The 9,706-nt window shown below is 51.0% G+C and overlaps 1 protein-coding gene across 1 annotated transcript; it reads left to right on the top strand.

The window, feature by feature from the left end:
* Positions 1-2,747: 2,747 nt before the first annotated feature.
* Positions 2,748-6,334, top strand: FZD8 (frizzled class receptor 8). The gene has a single exon (XM_036920248.2). The coding sequence runs from the start codon at positions 3,558-3,560 to the stop codon at positions 5,610-5,612; it is 2,055 nt and encodes a 684-aa protein (XP_036776143.1). The 5' UTR covers positions 2,748-3,557; the 3' UTR covers positions 5,613-6,334.
* Positions 6,335-9,706: the final 3,372 nt, after the last annotated feature.

Below are 9,706 nucleotides of genomic sequence, written 5' to 3'. Positions count from 1 at the left end.
TGCTTGTGGGCTATTCAGGAACATCTGTTCAGAAATCCCTCTAGAAAGTTCCCTACATTATTTATGTTGCTACTAAAGCTATTTCTCCTCCCTTACAAAAACCTGCTTTACAAAAGATAAAAATCATTATTTAGCTGGCAATGTTGATAAATAATTCTGGTTTCTTTGAGCTGACCATCTTCAACTTTATATACAAATTCACTTCCTAAGTCTACTGCTCTCAAAGGTCATCAAGTCACCATTTAATTTAATAGTAAATTTTAAATGTTATTCTTATAATTCCTTAATTGAATTAAAATTGTAATGATTTTTATGTAAATGGTTTTAATCTCACAAATTAGTAAGATCCCCCAAATAGTTAATAACATGATTTTTGAAAGCTCTCAACGTTTGTCTGCTTATTTTCTCCTATGAGCTAAATATACTTAACAAAACTTTCCACATTCCACATCACCAAAGCTTTCTTCCTGTCTCAAAAGAAAAAAGAAAAAAATTTAAATGCCAATTAAAAGCCAAAATCAACTATTTTCAGCCTCGATTTTCAAATGTCAGTTTGTTTTTACCTAATTCTAGTAAATTTATATAGTGTAAATCTGAACTTCACTATTTGACATTTCCCTGCTGAAGAAAACCAGTAGAAGCTTTTCACCATGTGTGTTGCTTTTGGAAACTAGTCCCTCCCTCTGTGACTGGGCAATACAGCACCCAGGCTGGTCCTTAAGAATTTGCCTTCCTCACAACTGACCTCAGAACGCCACCTCAGCGAATGACTTGTCCTCTGCAGCTGAAGGTTCTGGAGAAGGTACCAACAAAAGTGGTGACTTTCTACAGTCAACAAACCATAAAAGGAATTTCTTATTAGGAGGGGAGGAGAAAGGAATCGATAAAAAGGCCAAGGAAAGGTCGAATCTTTGCACTTTGTTAGTCCATTTTCTGTTGAGTTAGCTAATATTTCTCAAGACTGAATTTCTGATTCCTATAGAGTTTAGTTTATCCAGAAGTGAGAAGCAAGTGTTGTTTTTCACTATAAACTAACTAGGCTTCAATTTTTATAAAAAGAGCAAGACGATGGGGTATACCTACATCCTGGCTGATACGCCTAGAATTCTTGGCAAAATTATAAACCTTGCCAAAAAACGGGGTGGGGGGAGGCAGGGGAAGAGGTGAAGAGAGAGGGGAGGGGGCTGCCCGTCTATTTAGAATGTGGTGCATAATGAGGTTGCTTAAACTAAGCTAGAGAAACCAGAAGGAGGAAGACAGAGACTCCATTAGCTCAAGCAATATACAAATTACTGCTAGTTTTGTTTCATGACAGCAGTTGTTTCTAAGTACCCACACCCTCGCCATCTATGGTTTTCTAGCCCTACTCTATCCTACTCTGAAACCTGACAAGTAGCAAAAATTCTTGAAATGGGAGGAGAAAGAGAGAAGAAAAGAGGAAGAAACAGGAAGGATAGAGAGATTGATTTTGAGAGGACGTATTTTGCCACCCTCCTGGCTAACTGAAATGCTTGTTCCCGAGATTACAGTAATTACAGCCCCAGCATGAGTTCCATGCAAGCGCTAAATGAAACAGCACATCAATTAAAAAATAAACACTCCATTATAGGAGAAAGACAACCCCCTGGGACGTCCTAACAAGCGTAAATGAACCTGCCAGGCCGCCGGGCCCTCGGCCCCCGCCCCTGCCCGTCTTAAGGCGGTCGCGGGCCTGCGGGGCCGCACTCGCTGGCCGCAACCCAAGGGGCTGCTAGGGGCGGCCCGGTCCCGCTGGCGCCGCTCAGAGCCTGTGCCCGCGGTGGGAAAGCAAGGCTCTGGCAAAACCTGGGATCTCTGAATAGACACACGCGTTGCAAAAGTATGAAGCAAAGAGAGAATTTAGCGGCAGAGTTCCCGGTCGCCCCTTTTTATAAGTTTTTCTTCTTTCTTTCGAAGGGAAAGGAAATTATTTTTTCATCAGGAAGCACTGTGTCTGCATGCTTTATTTCACAGAACCCTCTTTGAGATCTGTACTATTACCCCCACTCTCTAGGTAAGGAAATTGAGCTCCCCAGGTCACTCAGAGGAAGCAGGGGGACATCCCGGGACGCGCCCCAGGGCCCCGCGCCCCCTGCAGCTGGGAACGTCCCCCGGGCCGCCCCGAGTCGAGCAGGTTCCGTTCCATCAACGTTTCCAAGCCTCAAAACCACCATTCTAAGAACCCTAAAATGGGTACTCCTTTCCGGGTCCCCCGCAGTGCTCGACCTTGCCACTCGCCCGCAGCGGTGCTTCCCCGCCACCTCAGCTAGCGGAGGAGCGCGGGGACCCTTCGCCAGCAAGGTTACCCACATCCGGGGGAGGGGAGGCAGAAACCTCACTTGTTTGGAAAGGGCCCAGAAAAGCGCGCGCTGCACAGAACCCCGTCCCGCTTTCCCAATGCAGACTCAGGGAAACAGAACCAGGACCTGGGACGCACAGAGAGCCGTAGGGACAGCCGTGGCAAAACCAGCATCTCTGCGGCCTGTCCCAGCGTTACCTAACTCTCCAGCCGCCGAACGCGCGTTAGGCCCTGCTGGCGCTCCCGGCCTCCTTAAGGAAGGCTGAGCCTTGGGAGCGCGTAGGCCCCGCCCCAGCCCGGCCATTGGCGCACGCGGCCTTGGGCGGAGACCGAGTCCGCGCCATATAAATATTCATGAGCCAGGCGGGCGGTGCGAGTGGGGCCAGAGCAAGGAAGTTGAGGGAAGGGTGCTGCTCCCGCCGGGGAAGAAAAGGAAGGAGGAGGAGGAGGAGGAGGAGGAGGCGGCGGCCGGGCGCGGGCCGCACCGCTCAGGTGTCTGCGCCGCTCCGGTCTGGATCTGGTTCCGTGCGTCGCGAGAAGGGGACTGCCCACGTCTCTACCGATCGCCGGGCGGAGCGCGCAGCGGACTTTTACCGGAGGCGGAGTCTGTCGCTCCCGGCGGCGGAACGACTGGCCGACGCCGGGGAAAGAGGGCGGCGGCCTCGGCTGAGGCGGGTCCCTAACTCCGGCGACGGGGGCGCGGCTTTGAGGGCAAGCATGAGCCCGTGAGGGCAGAAAGGGGGCCGCAGAGGCTGACCGGCGCGGGGAGCGGCCTGGCCCAGCCATCTTGACTGCGCATCGCGGCCCAAGAGGAAACTTGCGCCTCCGCCTTCTGTGCTCACAAAGTCACCGGTGCCGACGCCCCACGAAGTGGCCGGGCACGGGCGAGAGGCGAGCGAGAGAGGGACGATGAGCCGGGGGCCAGCCGCTCTGCTGCGAGAGGGCTGAGCTGGGACGGAGGAAGCAGGGCAAACCCTCGCTGCGGACCGTGCGCACGCCTGCGGCCAGACTTCGCTCCCCGGAGCGGCGGACTGCGGGGCGGCCCGCCTCTGCCCAGCTGCGGACCGCGCCAGGCGGACGCGTTCCGGGGAGTCACCGGGTGATCAGCAGTCGACCTCCCGGGAGAGGCAAGTCACCAGCAGAGCCCCTGCTCTCCTCTTCTCCGGCCCTCTCGCCGGATCCCCCGGCGCCCCTCCGAGCGCCGCCTGGAGGGCGAGGGCGCAGGTCCGAGGCGCGCAGCATGGAGTGGGGATACCTGTTGGAAGTGACCTCGTTGCTGGCAGCCTTGGCGCTGTTGCAGCGCTCGAGCGGTGCTGCGGCCGCCTCCGCCAAAGACCTGACGTGCCAAGAGATCACCGTGCCGCTGTGCAAGGGCATCGGCTACAACTACACCTACATGCCCAACCAGTTCAACCACGACACGCAGGACGAGGCGGGCTTGGAGGTGCACCAGTTCTGGCCGCTAGTGGAGATCCAGTGCTCGCCCGACCTCAAGTTCTTCCTGTGCAGCATGTACACGCCTATCTGCCTGGAGGACTACAAGAAGCCGCTGCCTCCCTGCCGCTCGGTGTGCGAGCGCGCCAAGGCAGGCTGCGCGCCCCTTATGCGCCAGTACGGCTTCGCCTGGCCGGACCGCATGCGCTGCGACCGGCTGCCGGAGCAGGGCAACCCCGACACGCTCTGCATGGACTACAACCGTACCGACCTCACCACTGCCGCGCCCAGCCCGCCGCGCCGCCTGCCGCCGCCGCCCCCGGGCCAGCAGCCGCCCTCCGGTAGCGGCCACAGCCGCCCGCCAGGAGCCAGGCCCCCGGCCCGCGGCAGGGGCGGTGGCGACGGGGAGGCTGCGGCTCCCCCCACGCGCGGCGGTGGCGGCGTCGGCGGGAAGGCACGGCCCCCTGGTGGCGGTGCAGCTCCCTGCGAGCCAGGCTGCCAGTGCCGGGCACCCATGGTGAGCGTGTCCAGCGAGCGTCACCCGCTCTACAACCGCGTCAAGACCGGCCAGATCGCCAACTGCGCGCTGCCCTGCCACAACCCCTTCTTCAGCCAGGACGAGCGCGCTTTCACCGTCTTCTGGATCGGCCTGTGGTCTGTGCTCTGCTTCGTGTCCACCTTTGCCACCGTCTCTACCTTCCTCATCGACATGGAGCGCTTCAAGTACCCCGAGCGACCCATCATCTTCCTCTCGGCCTGCTATCTCTTCGTGTCCGTCGGCTACCTGGTGCGCCTGGTGGCGGGCCACGAGAAGGTGGCCTGCAGCGGCGGCGCGCCCGGCACGGGCGGCGCGGGCAGCGCGGGCAGCGCGGCGGGCGCGGGCTCCGCGGGTGCGGGCGCGGGCGGCCCGGGCGGGCGTGGAGAGTACGAGGAGCTGGGCGCTGTGGAGCAGCACGTGCGCTACGAGACCACGGGCCCGGCGCTGTGCACCGTGGTCTTCCTGCTCGTCTACTTCTTCGGCATGGCTAGCTCCATCTGGTGGGTGATCCTGTCGCTCACATGGTTCCTGGCAGCGGGCATGAAGTGGGGCAACGAGGCCATCGCCGGCTACTCGCAGTACTTCCACCTGGCCGCGTGGCTCGTGCCCAGCGTCAAGTCCATCGCCGTGCTGGCGCTCAGCTCCGTGGACGGCGACCCGGTGGCGGGCATCTGCTACGTGGGCAACCAGAGCCTCGACAACCTGCGTGGTTTCGTGCTGGCGCCGCTCGTCATCTACCTCTTCATTGGTACCATGTTCCTGCTGGCTGGCTTCGTGTCGCTTTTCCGCATCCGCTCGGTCATCAAGCAGCAGGGAGGCCCCACCAAGACGCACAAGCTGGAGAAGCTCATGATCCGCCTGGGTCTCTTCACCGTGCTCTACACCGTGCCCGCCGCCGTCGTGGTCGCCTGCCTCTTCTATGAGCAGCACAACCGCCCGCGCTGGGAGGCCACGCACAACTGCCCGTGCCTGCGGGACCTGCAGCCGGACCAGGCGCGCCGGCCCGACTACGCCGTCTTCATGCTCAAGTACTTCATGTGCCTGGTAGTGGGCATCACCTCGGGCGTGTGGGTCTGGTCCGGCAAGACGCTGGAGTCGTGGCGCGCGCTGTGCACCCGCTGCTGCTGGGCCAGCAAGGGCGCCGCGGGGGGCGCGGGGGCTGGGGGCGCCGGCGGGCCTGGGGGCGCGGGGGCCGGCGGGGGCGGGAGCGCGGGCATTGGTGGGGGCTCCCTCTACAGCGACGTCAGCACCGGCTTGACGTGGCGGTCTGGCACGGCCAGCTCCGTGTCGTATCCAAAGCAGATGCCATTGTCCCAGGTCTGAGCGGAGGGGAGGAGGCACCCGGAAGGAATGGGGAGGCGGCGTGAGGAGCTAGTGCTCCGCAGGGATCGTGGACCCGCTGAGGTTTCCACCCCTTCACCGTGTTGATTGCTATTAGCATGATAATGAACTCTTAATGGTATCCATTAGCTGGGACTTAAATGACTGTCTTAGAACAAAGTACCTGGCATTGAAGGCTCCCAGACCCAGCCCCCGTTCCTCCATTGATAAGCGGGGAGCTCTTCCCGCCGGGCGTTAATTTCTTTTGGCAGAGGAGGTTGAACTCGGCTGCGTTTCCACTACCCGAGGGTTGGGGCCCTCGCTGGCTGCCACTTGCTGAGCTTGAAGCCAGACCTACAGATTTCACCTGAGGGACCTATTTTCTCCCTCGACTCTCCTACGTAAACTTTTACTCCTAACATATCCTAGAGGAGGGATGACTCCGACCTAATGGGATTGCACGGTTTGGGTCTTCTTCATGACCAGGCAAATGCCTTAAATAAACAATCAAGAAATGTCTTAATTATACACCCCAATTAAATACGGGTTTCTCACATTAGAGGATGTATTTATATAATTATTTGTTAAATTGTAAAAATGTGTAAAATATGTACATAGCCAAAGATATACAGACTGTACATTTTTTGTAAAAAGTTTAGAAGCCACTCCTGTAAGAACAAATATAAGTATTCTATTTTGTCAATAAAATGACTTTTGATAAATGATTTAAACATTGCCCTCTTCCCCTGCCTTTTCTAAGCTGTTACCTTTTAAAGTACTTGTTAAGGGCACATTGGAAAAATGGAACATTTACTGGTTTCTCATTCTGTACGCTGACCTTAGGCATGGAGAAAATGACCCGTGAAACTCTAGTTCTTAAGTTGTTAGCAAAGTAAATACCTTGTTGTGGAACTGAAATCAAAATTGAGTTTTTGCACCTTCCAAGAAGATAGTGTTTTTAATGGTAGCTCTTTCCTGATCCATGGATAACAACGCTTAGTGTATGTAAGTGGAACTTTGCAAGGCAGTAATTCCACTCAGGCCTTGTTATTTACCTTGTGTAATATCACTAAAGGCTTCAAAAACCCCAAATTCATTTCTCGCGTCCGTGATTTTGAAAGCGCCTGGGTTTCCAGGGACTGAACACACTGCCGAAGTGTACAGGTTAATGTTTTAAGCAGTAGATCACTCTTTACAGTGTAAGTCACCTGACAACCTGGTAGTGGAACAGGCGCTCCTTAGTGGGTTAAACTAACGGGTTAACATCTTACTAACCTTCCAGGCCTGTGTCTATCAAATGTGCTTCTTTTCCTAGAGAAAAAGCTATTGTTCCTCTTGTCAAGACTAAGCTAATTTATTTGAGCAGAAGGCTGTTGAATTAGCAGAAGAATGCTTTGGCAATTGTTGAACTTTTTACCTGTCTGCCCAGTGGCCCAGCACATCATTCCTTTAAGAGGAGCTAAATGAATAGGGTTAATCTGTAGGGAACTTGGTCTTTTGAGTTTAAAAAACTTTGATCTTTTCTCCTCTCCAAATGGGCTGTGTAGTCTGAAGTTTCTTTCCCTGCTGCCCGGCTCCTCTTGGTGCAGACCAATTGGCCACCGTGGAGCCTTAAAGTTCTTCCATTAAAGGGATGTTGGACTTTTACTTTAAAAAGGAGAGAGAGCGAGGGAGAGGAAGACTTGTAACAGTTAGTGAGGACCAGAGGCACAAGTGTGCTCAGCCTTTTAAACAGCTTTTCCCGGCATTGTTAGCCAGCCTGCAGGCAGCTAGGCATGGGTTGAAGCATTATAGAAAAGGGCTCTGAATGCCCTACAGGTGGTCTGCACACATAATCCCCCAATTTAAAGCGTTTTCCTTTGCTGGACAATTGCATTACAAAACTCCCTTCTTTTTCGCTCCTAATTGAACCAATGAACTATTATAAACTACAAGTTTTTCTTAAAAAAAAAGGAAAAAAAAGAAAAACCCTCAGTGCCTAAATTCTATTGAATAAATTCTGGCAAGTTTTCTGAACTGAACCTTTTAAAGCACCGGAAGTAAAAGCTTCAGCAGACATTTCTCTTTTTCAGATATTTTTATTCCTCATGCTTGTTATTTTCTGACAGATTAGCAATAATTTAAAAGTAATTGGTAAGGTTGTGTGTTCATACTGAAAAGATAGCCCCAGGTCCCTTATTAACCTGTCAATCAAGATGAGAAATGGGCAGCTACCCTGCTAATGATGGGAGGTATCAAACATTGTGGGCTGGAGGGGACTTGTTCTCTGCATCCTGCTAAGACGTTTGTTCTCTCTACTTTTCCTAATAGGAATAGTGAGTGGTTTAAAAATTTTTTTTTAATTAATAGGATAGAAAGTACTTCCTTGGCTGATCTTTCTCATGTAAGAAGCTTTTAAGACGAGCTTCTTGGTAGGGACATTTTGCAAATCCTTTCCAGCGTCATTCTTGGTGTTAATTGGATTTTTTAAGTTAGATATGCAATAAGAACACCTCCTTTAGCTATCATGCTGATGTTATTTCTTCAATTCAGAGGCATTGTAAAGTCAGCTCCCAGCAGCTTTATTCATTAAAGAATTATTGTTTTGTAACGTAGGTACCACTAAGTGACCTGCATCTAACTCATGTGGTGACTCACATGCACTGTAGTGGACATAAACCAGCCATGAACTTTACATTGTAAGTAAATGTAAATTTACATTTACAATTTACACAGTAGAATTTTGAGGGCAGTTCCCACAGTGTTTACCACATCTGTGAGGTGAGGAGAAAGCTAAATGCCACTAGGTAGCATGTTGATTTCCTAACGTAGCAGTCTTCTCATTATTGACACATTTTCAGTTCTGTGATACAGTGAAAAATGTTCAAGCTTTTTTCCTTTATTAATTTTTCAACATATCCTTGTAAAAATGCCATCTTTGATAACTTACAAGATGGCTGTAAATGTGCTCAATACAAACAAGCTTGTTAAATAAGAAACCCATTGACATTCTGAAGACAACTCTGAATAAAAAGAAACGACTCCTATCATCATTGGAGACTGATTTTAGAGACCAGTATTAAAACACAAGTGCTGTTTCTTCGCCTTTAAAGCTACAACTTGAGTTGCAACGTTGCCAATCCCCAAATGGCATCTATTTTATAGAGTTAGAAAAAAAAAGCAATATTGGGGGTGGAGAAATGGAAGAAGAGTCCCTATTTGAACATTTGCATTAGGCCCCTTGGCAGAACACCCTTTTTTGTGCTGTACAGGCATGTCCTTAATTAATATATGATACAAGTGTTAGCTTTTGAAAATTTTGTCAAACATGGGGACGGGTAGAGGATGTTGTTATTATGTGGCTTGAAGATCAATGTAAATAAGGTCTAGCATGGTTAAAACCATTAGTAAAGCCAGCGCTCATTAAAATTACATGTGGGAGAAATTATGTGAAACACTTTCCTTTTGCTTTATAATAACTGCAGTTGGAAAATACCATAAAGCAGAAGGGAAAAGGGTGTATAAGAAAGTTGAAGTAGCAAACTATGGTTTCTTAACATGCGTTGAGAGGGTTGCAGTTTCCTGTAATCCTTCACTGTCTGGAGAAGGAAATCAGATTGTCTTCCGCAAAGAATAATCACACAAAGAAACTCAAGCAGTTGCAGAGCACAGGATGCAATTTAAAATAAAGGTGCAAACATTCCATCCATACTTTTCACACACGTGTATTGATCAGCTTTCCATATTTGATACTATACTGCCACCTAGTGGTTCCATAAAGTTCCAGAACGAGGGTTACGGAGGGTGGGCTGGTTTCTTCATTCAAAACTACGCCCCGCCCCCCCCGTGCTGGTCCCATGATAGACCCCACCCAGAGGACATGTAAACATTTCGTATTCAGGATTTTGAATTCTTCCTCTTAAGAGTACGATCTCAAAACTGCATCTGTTCAAGGCCTTCCAGATCTCAACTGAATTAAATCAATATAAGGATTATGCTAAAAATACAATCAAGCTGTATTGAAATCCAAAGGGGTATCTTTTTAAAAATGATCTCCTCAGTTACTTTTATTTAAAGAATGGGCTTCATACCAGTGATCCACCCCTCAGTGGTAGTGG

This window comes from Manis pentadactyla, chromosome 3 (genome assembly GCF_030020395.1).
Source record: "Manis pentadactyla isolate mManPen7 chromosome 3, mManPen7.hap1, whole genome shotgun sequence".
NCBI lineage: Eukaryota > Metazoa > Chordata > Mammalia > Pholidota > Manidae > Manis > Manis pentadactyla.
The sequence above is the reverse complement of the archived record's forward strand: the minus strand, read 5'-3'. Positions and strand labels throughout refer to the sequence as shown.